This window comes from Gouania willdenowi, chromosome 19, assembly GCF_900634775.1.
Source record: "Gouania willdenowi chromosome 19, fGouWil2.1, whole genome shotgun sequence".
Classification (NCBI taxonomy): domain Eukaryota; kingdom Metazoa; phylum Chordata; class Actinopteri; order Blenniiformes; family Gobiesocidae; genus Gouania; species Gouania willdenowi.
The window spans coordinates 11,614,876-11,634,650 of NC_041062.1; the positions used below are offsets into that span (position 1 = coordinate 11,614,876).

At 38.6% G+C, this 19,775-nt stretch overlaps 2 protein-coding genes across 3 annotated transcripts in view; one reads left to right on the plus strand and one right to left on the minus strand.

The window, feature by feature from the left end:
- LOC114481996 (myoferlin-like) overlaps positions 1–14,189 on the plus strand; it is a 30,878-nt gene extending 16,689 nt beyond the window's left edge. For both annotated transcript variants that reach the window (XM_028477141.1, XM_028477142.1), the window contains 32 exons: positions 22–214; positions 846–1,001; positions 1,072–1,203; positions 1,310–1,473; positions 2,035–2,149; positions 3,432–3,534; positions 3,627–3,766; positions 3,843–4,013; positions 4,210–4,288; positions 4,391–4,468; positions 4,568–4,749; positions 5,223–5,381; positions 5,543–5,644; positions 5,737–5,898; positions 7,356–7,521; positions 7,597–7,673; positions 8,667–8,678; positions 8,765–8,863; positions 8,962–9,090; positions 9,162–9,317; positions 9,396–9,487; positions 9,569–9,739; positions 9,841–9,989; positions 10,399–10,538; positions 10,650–10,738; positions 10,992–11,087; positions 11,230–11,371; positions 11,459–11,558; positions 12,024–12,220; positions 13,005–13,114; positions 13,231–13,378; positions 13,508–14,189. In XM_028477141.1, coding sequence (XP_028332942.1) covers positions 22–214; positions 846–1,001; positions 1,072–1,203; positions 1,310–1,473; positions 2,035–2,149; positions 3,432–3,534; positions 3,627–3,766; positions 3,843–4,013; positions 4,210–4,288; positions 4,391–4,468; positions 4,568–4,749; positions 5,223–5,381; positions 5,543–5,644; positions 5,737–5,898; positions 7,356–7,521; positions 7,597–7,673; positions 8,667–8,678; positions 8,765–8,863; positions 8,962–9,090; positions 9,162–9,317; positions 9,396–9,487; positions 9,569–9,739; positions 9,841–9,989; positions 10,399–10,538; positions 10,650–10,738; positions 10,992–11,087; positions 11,230–11,371; positions 11,459–11,558; positions 12,024–12,220; positions 13,005–13,114; positions 13,231–13,378; positions 13,508–13,546 — 4,048 coding nt within the window. In that variant the 3' untranslated portion in view covers positions 13,547–14,189. The remainder of the gene's footprint in view (positions 1–21; positions 215–845; positions 1,002–1,071; positions 1,204–1,309; positions 1,474–2,034; positions 2,150–3,431; positions 3,535–3,626; positions 3,767–3,842; positions 4,014–4,209; positions 4,289–4,390; positions 4,469–4,567; positions 4,750–5,222; positions 5,382–5,542; positions 5,645–5,736; positions 5,899–7,355; positions 7,522–7,596; positions 7,674–8,666; positions 8,679–8,764; positions 8,864–8,961; positions 9,091–9,161; positions 9,318–9,395; positions 9,488–9,568; positions 9,740–9,840; positions 9,990–10,398; positions 10,539–10,649; positions 10,739–10,991; positions 11,088–11,229; positions 11,372–11,458; positions 11,559–12,023; positions 12,221–13,004; positions 13,115–13,230; positions 13,379–13,507) is intronic.
- A 452-nt stretch (positions 14,190–14,641) lies between these two features.
- aarsd1 (alanyl-tRNA synthetase domain containing 1) lies at positions 14,642–19,439 on the minus strand. Its single transcript, XM_028477143.1, has 12 exons — positions 19,285–19,439; positions 18,887–19,015; positions 17,983–18,142; positions 17,818–17,875; positions 17,585–17,741; positions 17,001–17,117; positions 16,768–16,898; positions 16,613–16,679; positions 16,445–16,536; positions 15,432–15,486; positions 15,254–15,348; positions 14,642–15,171 (listed from the first exon to the last, which is right to left on the minus strand). The coding sequence occupies exons 1-12, from the start codon at positions 19,321–19,323 to the stop codon at positions 15,033–15,035; spliced, it is 1,239 nt and encodes a 412-aa protein (XP_028332944.1). The 5' UTR covers positions 19,324–19,439; the 3' UTR covers positions 14,642–15,032.
- Between the last annotated feature and the right edge of the window lie 336 nt (positions 19,440–19,775).

Sequence of the window (19,775 nt, forward strand, 5' to 3'; positions counted from 1 at the left end):
GCATTTTCGACTTTTCAAAAGTTTGCCAACACCTCCGCTTGAGAACCGCTCCAACCTGACATCTCTGGACTTTCAAATTAAAAAGCTGCGGGACAGCGACTTAAAGGCCATGAAGGAGGGAGCCAAACGCATGAGGGAGGAGGCCCGAGAGATACGTGATACTCTGTCTGATATCGAGCTATGGGTGGAGAAACTTCAGCTGCTGGCAGATGAGGTACAAACATTGCTAACACTTTACTTACGCTCTCTTTATTATGATATGACACCTGTCATTAGCATTAATTAGGTGTCATAAAGGCTGTCATTAAGTGTTATTTGTTACCCTAACCCTTTGTTACCCTAAACCTTAACCCTACTCTAACCCCACTAGATCCATCCATCTAACCCTAACAATGCCAACATAGCTCCAAAGGTGTCATAATTTAGTGAAAGTTGTCGTAATTTAGCGAACAACACTCAATGACAGCCTTCATGACACCTTATTGATGCTATTGACAGACAATAACGACGTGATGTCCGCCTTATGTATAAAACCTCTAGTGAAATCTTTTGGACTTAAACTGATAATCCTTTAAAACTTAACCTAAACAGTGTAATGTTTGATTTAGTTTTAATAGTTGTTTAGACCGTGGCAAGATGATAACTTTAAATCAAATTGATAATTGAAAAATTGCTGTTTTAATACCAGGTGGGGTTTTTTTCTCCAAATTTTGGATACAGCAGCATTATTTATTATCTGTGCTTATAAGTATACGATCAAAGAGTTCTCGTATATGTATTGAGATTTATCTTCAGTTTGCATGGTGGAGCATCACCGAACTGTAAATGTGTTTATAACTTTCCAGCCTCAGAACAGCATGCCTGATGTGATCATCTGGATGCTGCGAGGTGAAAAGAGAGTGGCCTACAGTCGTATTCCAGCGAACCAAATTCTCTATTCCACGTACGGCGAGCAGGCCTGTGGGCAGCACTGTGGGAAAACACAAACAGTCTTTTTAAAGGTACATAGTAGAAAGAGTTTGAATTTAGCTTTTACAGTGAGTCATGAAACCTTTTTTTTTTTTTTCGCAGTACCCGATGGACAAGTCTAAAGGCTTGAAGGTTCCAGTTCAGATTAGAGTCAGCATGTGGCTCGGACTGTCTGCTCATGAGAAGAAGTTCAACTCATTTGCTGATGGAAACTTCAGTGTGTTTGCTGAAATGGTTTGTTCCTTCAAAATGTTCGCCTTCTTAAGTCATGCTTTTGTATTTTATTAGATGGAAACATATTTAATTTAATTTAGCTTTTTTTTTCCTTCTTTTTTGACAGTATGAAAACCAAGCCTTGGTTTTTGGGAATTGGGGGACCACTGGACTTGTGTGCCGCCATAAATTCTCTGATGTGACAGGCAAGCTGAAGCTGAAGAAGGAGTACTTTATGCCACCTAGAGGATGGCAGTGGGAAGAGGACTGGTTCATCGACCCAGAGAAAGCGTACGTTTGTAGTTTCTCATTAAGGAATGAGTCTAAAGATGACAGAAATACTTCACAGTGGCATGCTGGGAAAATGAAGACTACAAAAATGTTTATGTTATGTATCCATTTTCTATACACTGTTTTACATTTTTATAACATGTTTCTTTGGGCCAACATTGTTTCAATGTCTACAAACTGGAAGAAGAGCACCTGGAAATCAACATGTTTCCTATAACTAACATATAATGATGATATTTAATCTAATTTCAGCTCTTTTTAGCCCCAGTTAAAACATTTGTTTAAAGTAACTTAAGACCACTATGCTATTTTTCTTGATTTATTCATTTTCCACACATTTCATATTTACATTCCCCACTTGCTACAGACCATGGAATAACTGAGGCTAGTACCAGTCTGTACCTGTTTTCTTGTTGGTTGAAAGAAAGAGAAATTCTTATCCACGTCACAGAAGAACACGTTTTCCTGTGTTTGGCCTGTGATTGTCCACAAACCTTTTTCATGCTACATTAATGTGCACTCACTCATGCAGTGATGTCATGGCTTTGCTCTGCATTCCAGTCTGCTCACAGAGGCCGACGCAGGGCACACCGAATTCATGGATGAGGTCTTTCAGAATGAGACTCGGTTCCCTGGAGGAGAGTGGAAATCTGCCTCTGAACTCTTCACTGATGTGGTGAGAAAAAACATGTTGACCAAACCAAATTGTTTGTAAATATATACATGTATGTACACGTACACACACCCATCAAGAAACAAAAAATGGTGAATGTGAATAATGATCGGTAAGACTTTACTTGAAGTTTCATACATAAGGCATGAGGCATGAAAGCTGTCAATTAAGAGTAACTAAACCCCAAAACCACTTTTTTCTGCTGAATACAAATGTATTTGGGTATGAAGTAGTGCTGTTAATGGATCCTGGTCCAACTCTCAACATTTTAATCAAAGTATTTCAATTTGTCATATTTTGTTGTAAAATGTCAGAGTGACTGCCCTCTATGGGTTGAAACCCGGCTTTTACAATTGATTTTTGCTATTGGCTGAGAACAAGATCATGTGACATTTTGGGACCATCTTGCATCACAAACAAGCACTGTTAGCCCCGCCCCTTTTATAAAAACTAGCACCTGTTGACTCTACAATCTGTGGTGAGTAGGTTGGAATGAGAGAAGAGTGAATAGAGGTATATTGAGTAATGAGTAGCGAGTCAACATTTTTCATGGGCATGTCTTAACTGCTCCACTAGCCCCGCCCATTAAATCAAGGATTTTTTTTTCATTTCCCTCCTAGTGGCAGGTCAGGAGAAAGCAGGGGTTTAGTTACTCTTAAGGTTTCATTCGTTACCCTAACCGTGACCCCTAATTCAACTAGATCCCTTCACCTAACCCAAGAAAATGCCAACATAGCTCCAAAGGTATCCTAATTAAGCGAACGACACTGAAAGCTGCTATCCAGAGTTTCTGAGAAACGTCTCGATGTCCCGTCCTAAACGGCCTCACTTCCTCCCACTGCCTCTCCCAATCTACCAGAAGCCACGCCTCTACTTTTCTGCACGTGCATTGCAGAACATAACAAGGTCGCATTGATATAGGTCAATGGGTCAGGTAAGAGCCAAAATCATGTTTACCTGTTTGCTGTTGTGACACGCGACCTTGTTTCCGTGCACAGTTCCGCATTAACTTTGATCGCGTTTCAAAAGAATCAGACATAAACATAGATTTCTCAGAAACTTAGGATATCAGCTTTAAAGACAGCCTTCATGACACCCTATTCATGCTAAAGATAGATAACTACAGAGTAATTGCAGCGTTATGTATAATATTTCAAATAAAGTTGACCTAATGATCTTATTAATCCCACTAAATATCTGAAGTGTAATACAAAAATAGATGTAATCCCATTTACTGTATATAATCCTGTTTACATTCAGCTAACAGAGCTGTTGTGTTGTGTAGAATGGGGAGAAGAGTCGCAACCCTGGAGAGTTTGACTGTCCCCCGGGTTGGGTGTGGGAGGAGGAATGGAGTGTGGACGACAACAGAGCTGTAGATGATCAAGGTCTGAACATTTGCAAGAGTTAGAAACATGAATCACATGAGGATAAATGAGTGGATGTTAAAGGTATTTGAATGTCACGGTGTAATCCAAAGGCTGGGAGTATGGGTTGACCATCCCCCCAGATGACAAGCCTCGGTCCTGGGTGCCAGCGGAGAAGGTGTACCATGTCCACCGCAGGAGGAGACTCTTTCGACCGCGCAAAAGGGTGGCACTTCCTGCAGGAGCCCCTGAGGTGAGGAGCTGCATTACATCAGATGAGTGATTCTTCCATGTGTGTACTGAACTGAGATTAAAATCTAATCAAACAGAAAAAGGAACAAGGTGATCCGGAAGGCTGGGAATTCTCTTCTCTGATTGGCTGGAAATTCCATAAAAAAGAGCGTTCATCAGATACATTTCGCCGAAGGCGCTGGAGGAGAAAAATGGCGCCCGAGGATCGCCATGGAGCATCAGCCATTTTTCAGCTGGAAGGAGCTTTGGTAGGAAAAACAATAACAGGAAAGCAGCCCAGGTGCCAGCAGATAGGATGTCTTTTTACCAGGAACTATCACTGAGTCATCAAATATTTACTCAGGCCATAGCTACATCCACAGTGTCACGATGTGTTTTGTTTTGTCGTGTGTGACGCACAAATAATGGAAAAGCTCTGAGGCTTGTGCTGGGTTTGTTCAACAGGGTGTTGATACGGAGGAAAAGGAGAAAGGCTCCAAAGTGTTTGGTGCAAACACGCCCACTGTGTCCTGCTCATTTGACAGTGAGTAATCTACAAGTCAATTACAAAAGTCACCTCCAAACAAATATAAAGCAATGGCCTTGATAAAATAGGGAATAAATAAATAAAGATATGTGTCTCCAGGGTCAGGCATGTTTCACCTCCGTGTCTACGTCTATCAGGCTCAGAACTTGACATCCATGGACAAAGATAGCTTCTCTGGTGAGACTCTCACATCAGCTCAACATTTTAACTGTATTGTAATTTTACAAAAGCAGGCCCAAGTCCTTCAATGGCATTAATGATTTGTTTCTATTACAGACCCGTATGCACACGTTTCATTTCTGCATCACAGCAAGACAACAGAGAAGCTCAGAGCAACGCTGAATCCCACCTGGGACCAAACGCTCATATTCAATGACATCCAGATTCATGGAGACCCACAAAACATTGTCAGCAGTCCCCCTCATGTTGTTCTGGAATTCTACGATCACGATCAAGTGGTGGGTTGTGATGAATTTATAGAGAAATAAATTTTAGGTGTATTTAGGTTTGAGGAAGTTCTACAAGATTCCCTACGTTGTGAGTTGTGTTTGTGTTATTATAATTTTTCTTTTTCGCTTATTTCATTTTTTCTACTGTAATGTGTGTACTTGTATTTAATCCTTATTCAATCAACAGTTTTTTATTTAATTATGTGTGTGTGTGTGTATGTGTTTTTTTTTCTTTGTTTAGTGTTCATAAGTAATTTCCCCATGGGATAAATAAAGTATTTTTGGTTTTCATTCTGAGTTTAAAGCTGTTTGGAAATTTGTTTCCGTTGACTTTTCCACAACATCCTTTTCCCAAAATAACCCATCAGTTTTTGTTGAAGACTTCCTGTTCTGTCTCATCATCGGTGTAATTCTTCCTGCAGCTTTTTATGTCTGTGTGTGATTGTAGAAATGTAATTTAGCAAACTGTTTTCTCAACCCAGGGCAAAGATGAGCTTCTGGGTCGTACTGTTTGCGTGCCGTTAGTGAAGTTAAATCCCAGCATGGATAAGGCACCCAAACTGCTGTGGCATCCCATCATTCAGAAGGGCCAGAAAGCAGGAGAAGCTCTTGTGGCTGCTGAGCTCATTTTTAAAGACAAGGTTTGCTATGATTTTAGTAAAAAAATAAAATAAAATAAAGCTTTTATCTATTTTTTCACTATATATACATCAGAATTTCACTTCACACATTGCCCGAACAATAATTATTATGTAGTTTTATAGGCACTGGCTAACAAAAATTAATCACTGCTTTTCTGCAGTCAGGTGAGTCGGATCTGCCTCTGGTTCCTCCAAAGAGAGCTGAGAACCTCTACATGGTACCCCAGGGAATCAGGCCTGTGGTGCAGCTCACTGCTATTGAGGTAATTACAAAACCTTAAAGTCACTGTTGTCTTCATGGACTGAGGTCTACATTGTTTCTTATTACGTCTGTTTTATGTGAAACTGTTCCCAGATTCTTGCGTGGGGTCTGAGGAACATGAAGCCTTACCAGCTGGCCTCTGTGTCTTCTCCCAGTCTGGTGGTGGAGTGTGGGGGGCAGAGGGTGGAGTCGGCTGTCATCAAGAACATGAAAAAAAGCCCCAACTTCCCCAGCTCTGTCCTCTTTATCAAGGCGGTAAGGGCCGTGATTCCAAAAAGAAAGTGTCTATCCGTACGTTTGCCGTACGGACAACCCCCGGTGCTGTTGGTACATTTACCAAAGTATACGTACGTAGTGTTTTAGGGTTAGGTTTAGGGTTAGGGTTAGGTTATAACCCAATATCGCAACAATTTTTAGGATTAGGGTTAAGTTTAGTCTTAGTCATGTGACCTAAACTGGCCAAAGAGGGGCGCTGCGTACGGATAGATGTCAGTATATTGATACGGCAAATGTACAGATAGCCATTGCTGTCAAACTAACAAATGTGTTGAAGGAAGGAGAGTGCTGACATAAATGTGCATAGGTATATAAACACTGACAAAAATATATATATACACGTCTTGCATCCAATACTGCACTGTTAAAGTACTTCACCCATTCATATTTTTGTTTTCAACAGACATCGTTACAGCAGTGGTCGGTTAGTCTCAGGAGAACATGTGTTATAGCGCCCCCTGCAGCCCCCTTTATAGATTGAAATATTCCTCTTAGCAGCCAGTTCACTTGGATGATGTGCTACACTTATGGATGTTATTACGAGTTTGTAGAGCTAAGTAGATGCTAATTAATTATAGCATCAAAAAAATGAATTATGGTTTAACCCAACCGTCATTGACCGTCATTTCTGCCACACCCCAACATGCTACACACCTCAGCGTGTGCCCGACATACGTGTGGAATGCTCCTTGCCTTAGTTGTCAACCGCTGTAAAACTATGAAGAAGAAGAAGAAGAAGAAGAAGAAGAAGAAGAGGAAGAAGAAGAAGAGTCTGAAATTGATAATTTGAACTTGTATTGTAAATTGAGTAAAAGCTACATATAAAAAAAAATGGAATTATCATAAAAAAGTTAAATATTTTTGTCACTCATTTTAGAAAGTAGAAGCCTAATATTTTGGTTTAAAATATCTTTTTTTAATTTATTTTTTTTATGTAATATTGTAATTTTCTGAGACACTGAATTTTGCGTTTTCATTATCTGTAAGCCTTAATTATCAAAATTTCAAGAAATGAAGGCTTGAAATAGTCCACTGTGTCGTGAGTCTATATCATACGTGTTTCACTTTCTGAAATAAGTGACAAAAAATATTAAACGTTTTAATGATGATCTAATTTTTTTTAGATGTACCTATAAATGAGGCCTTTGTGTATGACAGACTATGGGGTCATTTTTTTTTTTTTTTTTTTTTTAGAATAATAGTCCTATATACAACAGTTTATCCACAATTAAAGAGAGTGCTCTGCAGCTTGGTTCAATATTTACAGCAACAAACAACCCTGGTTGTTGCTAACCCCACTAACCATCACCATACATAGTAAGTACCAAAATAACAAAACAATGAACGAGCATAGACCCCAACCAATAAATTAGGTTTGTGGTGAAAAAGACGACCATACTTTACATGCACACTTTAAAACTATATATTTTCTCCAGCTTCTGCCAAAGGAGGAGATGTACACTCCACCTATTGTGCTGAAGGTCATCGACCACCGTCCATTTGGCAGAAAGCCTGTGGTGGGTCAGTGCACCATCACCTCTCTGGAAGAGTTCAGATGTGACCCTTATATCATCACTGCAGACGGGGCTATGTCTTCAAAAAGTAAGCATGGATACTTCATCCAGGTTGGATGCTGACACACACAGAGCTAATGTTGTACTAATGCTGTTCCTTCAGTGGCACTGATGATGTCTATGCCTCGTAAAGATGTCTCCATCACCATGGATGAGTCACGGCCGCTCCTTGAAGCTCAGGTATAAGCTCCTCCCCCTTCCTGTTGGTATCTCCACAGAAAATGTTTCCTTTCTATTCACTTCAAGTTCACAATTTGACTTCCAAGTCAAATTTGACAATCAATCACTTTGGCTTTCAGTTCATGTGCAGCATATCAGCTGCTCTCGACAAAATGGCTTCTCCTACCGCTTCCCATTTTGTATGTATTGTAACTTCTGCTGTAGCTTCTTAATTCACAAAGGCTGAGCACCAATCATTATAAGGCGATTCATCACTCAATCCACAGCAAACTAAAAATCCTGCTGCAATGTTATTAATCCTCATGGCAGCAGTCACATAATCTATGACTGTATTTCCTTAAGCAATGTATTGAATATATCTAACAATTTTCATTTTATTAACATGTTGAAATGACGTCATTGGTCACCAATGATGTCATTTCAACATGGCGGCGCACAGGGTAAAGTGGTCCCAGTTTTAAAAGTGAATAAAATGAATATGGTGCAAAATAATGCGTTTTTGTTAGACATAGATCTTCTAAAAATTACATTTCAAAGGTTTTAGGCCACTTTTGTAAAAACAGTGGAGGATCCCTTTAACTCCGTGAGCAAGAATGTAACAGAATGAAAATGAGCAATGTAGACAATCCCTTGTGTTTCTGACCTTTTGCAGTGTTTGCAGTAAATTCCGCTGATAGTTTAGGCAGATTCACCAATATTTAATGCCCAAAAACATTTAAATATTTTAAAAAGTTAACATATGCCATTACATCTTACATCTTACATCATTAATTGAAGCTCTGCTGTCAAGGGATGGCTAAACTAAACTTGTCACAATCTGCTTTGCTCATTTTTACACCTTTGTTTCCTGGAAAGGTTGTAAACCACATATTTCACTCTTTTTGATTGTTACCTTTTGGTGTCTGGTTGGGCTGTAGCTCAGGGATACCTTTGCGCCCTGTAAGCACAATGTTAATTTATCATTTTCCTGTTTTTGTGGCTTTTCTTTTAAAGATTGCAGAGAAGGTAAGCATTTTTTTTTTACACAAACTAAATATATCCATATAAATGCATATATTAGTGATTTAAATGCAGTACAACTGAATGTACAGGAAAAGGAGACGGTGGACTGGTGGAGTAAATTCTACGCTTCCATAGGAGACCAGGAAAAATGTCGCCCTTACATCAAAAAAGGATATGATACTCTCAAAGTAATCCACTACATTAATATCTTCATTTTATTTGCTTTCTTGTGAAATTATCCAAAAGCTTCTGTCCTGTGTTTGGCTTTAATGTGTGTATTTTTTAGGTCTATGACTGTGAATTGGAGAATGTGCCTGAATTCAAAGGGCTGACTGATTTCTGTAACACCTTCAAAATGCTGAGAGGGAAAACTGAAAATGGGGATGATGACCCCACGGTGGTTGGAGAGTTTAAGGTACCATACTTTGACTTCATTCCCACCACGACTACTTGTTAAGATACTAAATGAAGTGCTTGTACTTTCAGGGCTCGTTCAAGGTTTACCCCCTGCCAGATGACCCCAGTGTCTCTCCTCCACCACGTCAGTTCAGGGAGCTTCCTGAGAGCGGACCTCAGGAGTGTCTGGTCCGGATTTATGTGGTTCGCGCCATGGATCTACAGCCCAAAGACAACAACTGCAAGGTGAGAATGAATTAGCTGTAGAGGTTGAGTATTTTTTGTATTTTCTCGACCGGAACCTAACATGTTTTGTTATTGCAGTGTGACCCATACATAAAATTATCACTGGGAAAAAACACAATAGATGACAGAGATAATCACTTAGCCAACACCACCCAACCTGTGTTTGGAAGGTAAACCTTATACATTGTTATTGATAGTTAAACAATATTCTTCTCCAAATGATGATTTCTATAACTGTTTGTGTTGTTCAGGATGTTCGAGATGACCTGTTACCTACCCCAGGACAAGGATTTAAAAATTGCCGTGTACGACTATGACCTTCTCACCCGGGATGACAAGGTCGGCGAGACAGTGATAGACCTGGAGAACCGTTTCCTCTCCCGACACAACTCTTACTGCGGTCTGCCACAGTCCTACTGCATGTAGGAGACTTCCTGGGGAAGGGTTTTTGTCTTTGGCTGAGGGGGAAATAGCAGCAGAAACAAAACAAGGTTATTCTATCTCCTGTGTTTTGATGTTTTAGTTCTGGCATAAATCAGTGGAGGGATCAGCTGAAGCCATCTGAGCTTCTAGAGAACCTTGCTCGGCTGAAAGGACTGTCCAAACCCAGGAGTGAAGATAACGGCTCCTCACTCACCTTCAATGGCAAAGAATACACTCTGATTCAGTTTGGTAATGCTTTTAATTTCAGATTATTCAAATGATCCTGTTAAAATCACTTTCCATGTACATCTTTTATTAATAGTGTTGACTTTGTTTGATTTTCAATATGCTTAAGATTTCATGTTTATGAGGTTCAGAAGGGACTAAACAGTTTGTTTTTTTTAACACTATCTCGAGTAAATACTGTACCTACAGTAAGAAGCTCCTCCCTTCTTCCACACTCCTTAATCTAATTAACATCTCAATATAACACTGGAGAAAACTTGGTATAACATGTGTGAGTGCAGGATTTTGTCTCTCTAGAACTGAGTTTGGACCTTGCTGCTGTTCAATGCCATAATGGCTGCATATTTTGCCTATACCTAAAGCATTGCAGAAGGTCTGTCTTATTGATATATAACATTCTTTGTCCATCCAGAGAACAATAAAGAAATCCACCAGCACTTGGGTCCACCCCTTGAACGACTCTGTCTCCACGTGCTCAGAACACAAGGACTCGTCCCTGAACACGTGGAGTCCAGGACCCTTTACAGCAGTCACCAGCCCAACCTCTCTCAGGTTAGAAGTCAACAATCATGGCAAATTATGCTGATTTATTTTGCTTCAAATCAAGTACTGTTCTGAGTTACTGATGCTTATAATGATTGTTTTACTGTCACTGGTTTACAGGGAACGCTTCAGATGTGGGTGGATGTTTTCCCTAAAAGCATTGGACAGCCGGGACCTCCATTTGACATCACTCCACGCAAGCCAAAGAAGTGAGTACAAAATGTGATTAGACAGCCCTCCGAGTCATTGAGGTTTGGGGTTGACATCACTTCTATAAGTTTGTTGTGACGGTATTTGAGTTCAGAGTAGTGACTATGGTACAATTTGACATCATTTACCGACCCCACAACTGTGTCTCTAGGTCTAAAAGCTTAAACCAATGGAAGGACCATGGGATGTGTAATTATGTGTGTAAGGGGTTGAATCCCAACATGTTTTTGAGCCTGTGTTTTAAATGTTTAGGTACTTCCTGCGGGCTGTCATCTGGAACACCACAGAGGTGACGTTGGATGAAACCAGCATTACTGGGGAAGACATGAGTGACATCTACGTGAAAGGGTGCAAAACTTTGTCCTTCTGCCTTTTTAAACATGAAGTCGTGGTATCTTGTTTGCTGTGCTGTTTTATATGTTACCATGATTTCCAAAATATCCTAACTTTGAGGTGATATTTGGATCGGATGTGTTACTTTCTGCACCAGCTGGATGCCTGGCATGGAGCAGGACAAGCAGAAGACCGATGTGCACTACAGATCCTTGGATGGAGATGGCAACTTCAACTGGAGGTTTGTTTTTGGCTTTGAATACTTGCCAACCGAGCAGCTCTGCCTTGTGTCGAAAAAGGTGAGGCCGGATGCCGTTTATTGTTGTGTGTCTAACGTTTATTTATGTTTGATTTGAGGACACCTTGAACTAAATCTGCCTTTACAGGAACACTTTTGGAGTCTGGACAAAACAGAGTTCAGAATTCCTCCAAAATTGGTTGTTCAGATCTGGGATAATGACAAATTCTCACTGGACGATTACTTGGGTAAGAGCTTTTCATTCATGTCATAAAGCAGGGGTGTCAAACTCATTTTAGTTCAGGGGCCAAATATGGACCAGTTTGATCACTAATGGGTCACAGGCTTTAGGCGGGAAAACAAACAATTTCAACATTAACGTGCCAAAGTTTGCACTTCCAGTTATAAATTAGACAAAGTATGGAAGGCATCAACAATATCTAATTAATAAGTGATGATGATTGATTGATTTTTTGAGCAATTTTTAAATTTGGGGAGATTTTGTGGAATAATTTGAGGAAAAATTGCAGGATTTTGGTACAATTTAGAAGTCTTTCAACAACAATTTACAACTGAATTATTTGTCATTTAATCCTGCGGGCCAAATCCTATGCTCTGAAGGGCCAGATTTGGCCCCCGGGCCTTGAGTTTCACACGTCATACAAGGATGCACACCCCTTTTAAAATCTTGATAAATGTGTTTTGGTTTACAGGCACCTTGGAGGTGGATTTGCGTAATCTGGTAGCACCAGCCAAGACTCCAGAGAAATGCTCCCTAGACATGATGGATGATGTGGAAATCGGAGCGCCGTACAAGACTGAGAAGAACACCAAATCTCTGTTTGCTCAGCAGTCCGTCAGGGGCTGGTGGCCTTGTTCAATCGAAAAAGATGGAAAGAAGAGCCTGGGTGTAAGTGTGCATGCAAACTATAGCCAGGAGAAGAACAATGACCTCCTCAGTAAGGAACCTTCAGGTTTATTAGATAAAAAAAGGATGAATACGTTAGTTCAACTATTTACAATTAAAACTTTGCTTATGTTTAGCAAGTGTTGCTTTTTTAAAAAAATCAATATAATGTAGATGCAACAAAATTGGCTTTTCAAAATAAAATTCTAAATATGTTGCGCATCCTGTCATCGCAAAATGGCTGCCGACTGCTCCCCAGTGATGGGTTAAATTGCAGAGGACAACTTTCAATATACGTGTAACAACATATACATGACCAATAAAGGCTTAAAGTCCAATTTAATTTTATTTAATCACACACTCATGCACACATGCAGAAACACAGGACTTCAGTGAGAGGCAACTTACAGTAGTATAGATAAAAAAAATTAAAATAAATAATTCAAATCTAACCTTATAAGAGAAAATATATATATATATATACTATTAAGAAGAATGGATAGGCCAGAGAGAATAGGGTAAAATAAAAATAATTGTGGAGGAAAAACATTTCAATACAGTATAATGGATAGGGGGAAAAATAATTAGATAAAAATACATTAAAAAAAAGGACAAAGTAAAAGTTGGTTAAAAGTATGACAATAAATGTTTGCATGAAAAACACCTTTTTTTTCTCAAACTGTGCTGCTGAAAATCTGTCATAGAGAGAGAAAAACAGTGTTTTTTAAACTTAACATGTTCCCAGTTTTCCTTTGTGTTGCATTACAGTCTGTTTGTTTGTTTGTAGGGGAAGGTGGAGATGACATTGGAGATTGTCAGTGAAGCTGCTGCAGATGAGAGACCTGCAGGCAAAGGACGAGACGAACCCAACATGAACCCAACACTAGACCTCCCGAAGTGAGTCGCCCTCTGAGGAATCAATAATACCGTCTTATTGTTCAAGATTAGCTTGTTTTTAAGTAAAAGTACTGCAGTTCAGATTATTCTGTTAAACTGTGTTTGTTTCCTGCCAGACGCCCAGACACGTCTTTCTTTTGGTTCACCAACCCGTGTAAAACCATGAAGTTTATCGTATGGAAACGGTTCAAGTGGATTTTTCTCTTAGTCATCGTTCTCACCATTGTGATTCTCTTTTTGGCAATCCTGTTGTACTCTTTACCGGTAAGCACAGACGAGAGGGAAACCTCTGAATAATCTTCATCTAATACTCTAAAGAAAATGAACATTTAATATGAGAAGCAGGATTAATGTGCTCGGTTCAAAGTGAAATGATTCTCCTCTCTTTCCTAGAACTACATCTCAATGAAGATTGTGAAGCCACTTCAATAACTGCACATTGGAGAACACAACAGGATGACACACACACACACACACACACACCTTCTCAGCACAAAGAAACCTAAAAGGTGCTTGTATATTTGCACTGTGTTAACCAAACACTCTACCTGTAACGTTGAACATCAACCTGTATGTGACAGATTAGGTTTTAAAAACACAAAGTATGACTAGAAAACAAACTCTTGCACAATGTAACCAGAGACTTTTAACAAAATGCTGCAATTTTGATTTTTAACCTGAGATGCATTTAATGCAAAGATGTTGCCTGATTTTTATTTTTTTTTATATATTATGATGCACTATCCCTAGTGTTTACTGTAGGTCTTTTTCGAGGCTTTTTTCCGTCAGGTGCACAGCTACCACTCTGCAGCATTATCAACACAAACATCTTTAGTCTACTCTTAAAATTGGCCACATTATTTACTTTCTCTCGATCAAATGATTATAAAAATTATGTTAATCAGTGGCCCCCAACCCCCAGGAGGCAGACCGGTATAGATCTGTGGAATATATGGCACTGGGTCGCAAAAAAAAAAAAATAATAAAAAAAAAAAATCAAGTTTTAAATGTTTTAATGTATTTTATTCCTGGAAATTTGATTGTAAAATCTTGGCTGATATTAAAGTGTTTCGTGGCACATTAAAGGTTGAGGACCATTGGTCTGGATAACAAAAAAAAAGATTTGACGTGCAATATCAGAGCAGATGGGTACGGTAGCCGTAAAAGCTCACAACTTAGCTTTACTAACGGTTAGAAAAAGTGGTGGAAAAAAAGACAAGATGATCCCTGCTTCCATGTCTGCCTTAACCCTGGAAATCATTGTGTCGCCACACAATTGGTTTCACACAAGCACTAAAGGTAAATTATATGGTGACACGAAAGACCCACTGGAATAAGAGGAAAGAACAACTTCTGCTTTAAATGTGTCTTTTTTTTTTCTCTTTTTAAACCATGCATTTTTGCCAGAATTAGAAACAAAAAGATCACATTTTATAGCTGCTGTCTTTGAAATGGTTCCTGGCGTTTGTGTATCTCCATGTCTAAAATATATATACAAACTGAAAAAGGAGCCACAGAACAAAGAAAGTTAAGAAATATCACGTTTTAATGGATTGTGTACATTATTGTATGTGTGGTACTGAATCTGTTCTGTACACTATTATCTCAGTGACTATTACTATTGCATATTTCAAGCTTGTAGTAATAGTTTTCTTTATTAAATTCTCTGAAAAAAGATAGAATGATTAAATCTGATCTTTTGAAGAAATCATGACGAAATGTGGTATTTATTCAGACAATACAAAGATAGAAGCCTTGTTGGCTGATGAGACTGATTCCTGACTTTATTTTGTTGATCATATGCTTGATCGGATTGTTAAAGTCTTTGTTTTCATCAACAAAACAATCCTTAATTCCCTGGATTTACTTCAACAGAGCTTTGGATGACAAGTGAATTCTACATAATCATCCACGGGTTTTATTCTTCTTCTGTGGTGAAATTGTTGAATTCCTGCCTCAGGAAAGCCTCGACGTCGCCTCTTTGTGCCAAGCTGTTAGCTTTGCCTTGGAATCGTCCGTTTTTTCCTGCTCCTTTACCCTGGAGCAACTGCAACACGCTGGAAATCACAGAGAAACAAACGAGAATGCCAACTGAACTTATATCCAAACATTACATAAAAACATGCTGTGGTCTCTTACCGAGGCCCCATCTTGCTCACTGGTTCTGTGGGTCCAGCCAGTAGAAACAAACCGGGTCCTTTCTCTTCTCCAACCGTCAGAAAAACCAAAGTTTCCTTCAAAAATCACCAAAATAAAAGCGTAAATTTAGTATTTTCCTTATAAACGTGAACAAGTAAGAGAAGACGTTTGATCTCACCTCAGTATTTAATTCATTAGCAATTATATTCATGAATTCATTGTCTCCCTCTTTTCTGCAAGAACAATAAAAACCATATTTTTATTCTAAATGTTTCAGAAATGAGAAAAACACTGTTTGGACTTCAGATACATGTCGATTGTAGTAACCATCATCTATACTGTCATTAACTAGGGATGTAACGATTCACTCAACCCCCGATACGATTCGATTCACGATACTGGGTTCACGATACGATTTTCTCACGATTTATTTTACAAAATGAGAATCTTGACAAATGACTGAAAAATATTCCTTTATTTTTTGGGGGAAAATACTATACTATTTTTTTTCCTTTTATTTTTCATTGTCAAAAGAATCCCTTGATAAACTATGCAAAATGATGCAATTTAACTAAAAACAAATCTTGAATGAAATACATAAAGGAATAATACAAATGAAGAAGAAACCTATTAATTTAAATTCTGGTTCTATAGTAAACAATTCAAAACTGCATAATAGTTCTTTTTCTTTTTAAAAGTGCAACTGAAAATGTATTTTGTGCCTTAACAATTGGACTTTAAAAAAAACAAAAACAGTCATTTTACTGTATTTACGTCAGATATTTGTTTAGACCAGCAGAGGGCGCTGGTAACCCAGTGGTCGGTTGGCATGCAGTTATTCCACCAGTGAAGAAGAGAAGCTATGCTAGCAGACAGAGCTAATCGAAAAACGTGACTTTTACAGATATTCACGTAATATTACAGATATTCTTTCGGTGCTAAAGGAGTAAAGAATCATTTATGAGCATGTTTAACAGTAAATGGCGGCCAGAAAGAAAATAGTAGCAGATTCCGCCCGTCACGTTCGCTTCTGGAAGGATTAATATATAGCGCCCTCTGCTGTATAAAAAAAGTACTGCGATTCAATTTTCAGAGCATCGATGTGAACCGTGGTACCTATGAATCGATTTTTAACTGCCTTACGATTAATCGTTACATCCCTATCATTAACATTTGAAAGGTTTCGCTTACTTGTGCAAGCTGAAGAAGTTGCTTTTTAGTGGATTGTTTTTAAAGTTCTGAGCGATGAGGACGGCCATGTCTCGAATCAGGCTCAGATTAGTCTGAAAAAAGAGACAAAAGTTTCACAGCCGATTGTCCACAATGTTGAATATGTTCCTCTGCTAAAGAACAGCTTACTTTCTGTAGCGTCTTAACAGATTTCTGCAACTTGTCCACAGCCTCCACATGCTCATCTGGTCCAGTTCTGTTGCGCATAAAAAACATGAAAAATGTCAATATTCACTTTTATGGATGAGTTTAAATGACACTAGTGAAACATTCGCTAAACTTACTTCAGAAGAGAAACCAGCGAGCGTTCTGTGCTGTAACTTTTCTCTGCGTATTTTAAAACTCGGTTCCCTGCCAGGAAAATGAGGTTGGTTTTGTTTTTCTTTCCTTTCTCGGTTCCAAGGAGCTTAATTACCTAAAATTCAGTCAAAAGAAGCCCAAAATTAATTGATTGAGTTTGTAAAAAAACAAAAAAACACAGTAATAACACAATCAGTGTGTGGCAGGTGTGTTGTACCTGTAAATGACTGAGGTTAGAAACGTGGGTTCCACAGCACATGTTGGCATCGACCCCAATAATATCAATAATCCTGATTGGCCCTGCATGATCGCCTGGCAGTCCACGACTCCTCACCTGATTAACGCACACTGTTATTATTAGTGCTGGGCAATATAGACCTAAACTCATATCTCAAAATGGCAATATAAGATATAAATCTCAATATTGTTCATTCAAATAAAGCCACAATGGCTCATTTATTAAACAGCTGCACAATATTTGCCACTTTTGGCTTTTTCCCCTCTAAGGGACAGCACGTGTGAGTGAGTTCTGTAGTGTGGCTTGTTTAGGACACACTCAGTGATCATCTAACTGTGCTTTTCATACTGTTCTGAGAAGTAGTGACAGCAGCGACGTCTGAAATGAGTATTTTAATTCAAAATGAGCTATAAAAAATATATATTTATTGATATAGGCAATATTGAAAACTCACAATACCTTGAATCTCAATATATTGCCCAGCCCTAAATGTACCTGTAAATAACTGTGAAATAAAAAGTATACACAGCAGAAAAAAGCTTTACCAACACTTTAAACCACACCTTTTCCACTGCAGGGTCATCTATAGACAGGAGCTGAACATTAACAGGAACACAATCTCTGATCTTCACATTCACAGCTTCTTCCAGCTCCTGGAGCTGACACGCTTTCATACTCGGGGTGTCCAGTTCAATGGTGCTTCTCTGTCGCCCTAATTCCCTGAGAAGACACAAGAAAAATCAGAAATCTGGATCATTTGTAGCACTAGGAAACAGATCATTTAATGGTGACGTACCAGGACGTGGTCTTGTATCCAAACATTGTTTCTGCCAAAGCTGTGATCAAATGTTGTCCTAAAATATGAGAGAAACCAGCACAACATGTACAGTAGATGTGTATTATCACACATGTGCATTTAAAAATGATTCTAGGGTGGGAATGGATGCACATGTTTAATTACCAGAGTGTTGCTGCATGTGATCAAACCTCCTCTCCCAGTTAACCTTGACTGGCACCTCCTGTCCCACCTCCAGGGGCGTGCACACAAAATGTACGGCCTCTGGTCCCTGCCTGGTCACCCTCAGAACTGGGACGTCTCCAATCAGTCCATGATCATCCGGCTTAGATTACAAACAGAAAATATCACACTACAGCATATTTTTGACAACGGGTAGAATTGTTTCTGTTCAGTGTCCCCGTTTTTAATCTGGGGCTCATCAGAATAAATGTGTGCAGGACATATTTGCACAGATCGATCATGTAGATACTAAAGGTGTTAAAAAAAAAAAAAATCGTTTCAGCGATATATTGCGATATTTCACCGTGCGATTATCGTATCGATCCAAAAAATGTCTAATGTCTATTTTTCAAATTGTTTTTTTTTTAACAAGCACATAAACGCCCGGTCACGAGGTGTCAGTGAACCATAACAGAACTTGTTAAACTACCTCACTCCTCAATGCATTTGAACTGCTTAGAAGTTGATTTATTTTCATAAAACATACTGGGCACTTTTATAGATAAAAATAATAATTTTACAGAATCTGAATCTATCGTAGAAGCAAAACTTACAGTTTTTTGAAAAATGTAATTAGACAGTTTGATAAACATACCACTTGTTTTTGATATTGGTATTGAGTGACAGTTAGATACCATTTACTTGTTCTTGTAAGTTTAAAAAAAATGAATGAATTGTATTTCATACCATTTTCTACTAGTGAAGTTGAAATTTGTAATTATTGATATCGTGATATATCATATTGTTTAGTATCGGGATATATCGTATCATGACATGCAAATTGTGAATCGTATCGTCAGATTCATGTCAACATTGAACACCTCTAGTAGATAAGCTACCTGCTTACCTGACCCCCTCCCTCAGGAAATAAGATGGTGTCTTGAAGCTTCACATTAAAGCCTTTTAGTGTGACTTTCTTTCCATTTGTCTCTTGTTTGAGCTCAGCAGGACAGCAAGACACCACAGAGGTCACAAACTGGACAGAAAGTAGTGTATTGTCACAAAACACAAACATGAACGACAATGTCACGTCTAATTTAAATAATGTCGTTGTTCAAACATCTGTGAAACTGAAACTCATTGCAAATGTAGCGACATTTAAGGGGGAAATTATCTTTATTGTTATTACGTAATTATATATACGAGCCCTGTGCTACAGTATTAGCAGCTAAGCTAAGCTAAACTAGGCTCCTCTATGAACAAAAGCCGTGTTTGTCATATCATTGTGCGGTAAATAACTCGTACCTCTGTCATGTAACAGTCTCGTTGACACTGAAAAGCCATTTAAAGCTGTTTGACGGTAAGAATGGACTTTAAAACGAGACCAAACCATAAAAATGTTTATAGCTCATTCAGCTGTCACTGAACTACGGAAAGTCACACAGTCCAAAAGTCCTCGGATTCGCTTTTTAAGCTAACAGCGCTGCAAACTGTGAAACAAATATTTGTTATATTTTATCATGCCTTAGATGTGTTAAATACAAATACACTAAATTGTGAAGTGAAAAATATCCTGGCATTTGAAACTAAAATTCTAAATTAATCACAAGGATGGACGGCTGAATTTGTGCATTGTATCTAATTTGTAGATAATTTTATTGAGTGAATATGTTTGAAAAGCAGTATTATAGTTAAAGATTTATTGTTAATGTATTATTGCAACATTTTGGATTATGTTGATATAAGAGGGGCTGAACATAACAAGCCTTTTCTTCCACCTCCTCTCAAATGTGCAC

Bases quoted from the DNA above. Each gene is read 5' to 3' on its own strand.
- aarsd1 (XM_028477143.1), bottom strand. From the start codon at position 19,323: ATGGCTTTTCAGTGTCAACGAGACTGTTACATGACAGAG. The intron at 17,742-17,817 runs GTACGTCACCAT...GTGTCTTCTCAG, and splicing joins GGATACAAGACCACGTCCTG to GGAATTAGGGCGACAGAGAA. The intron at 15,349-15,431 runs GTGAGATCAAAC...TGATTTTTGAAG, and splicing joins CTAATGAATTAAATACTGAG to GAAACTTTGGTTTTTCTGAC.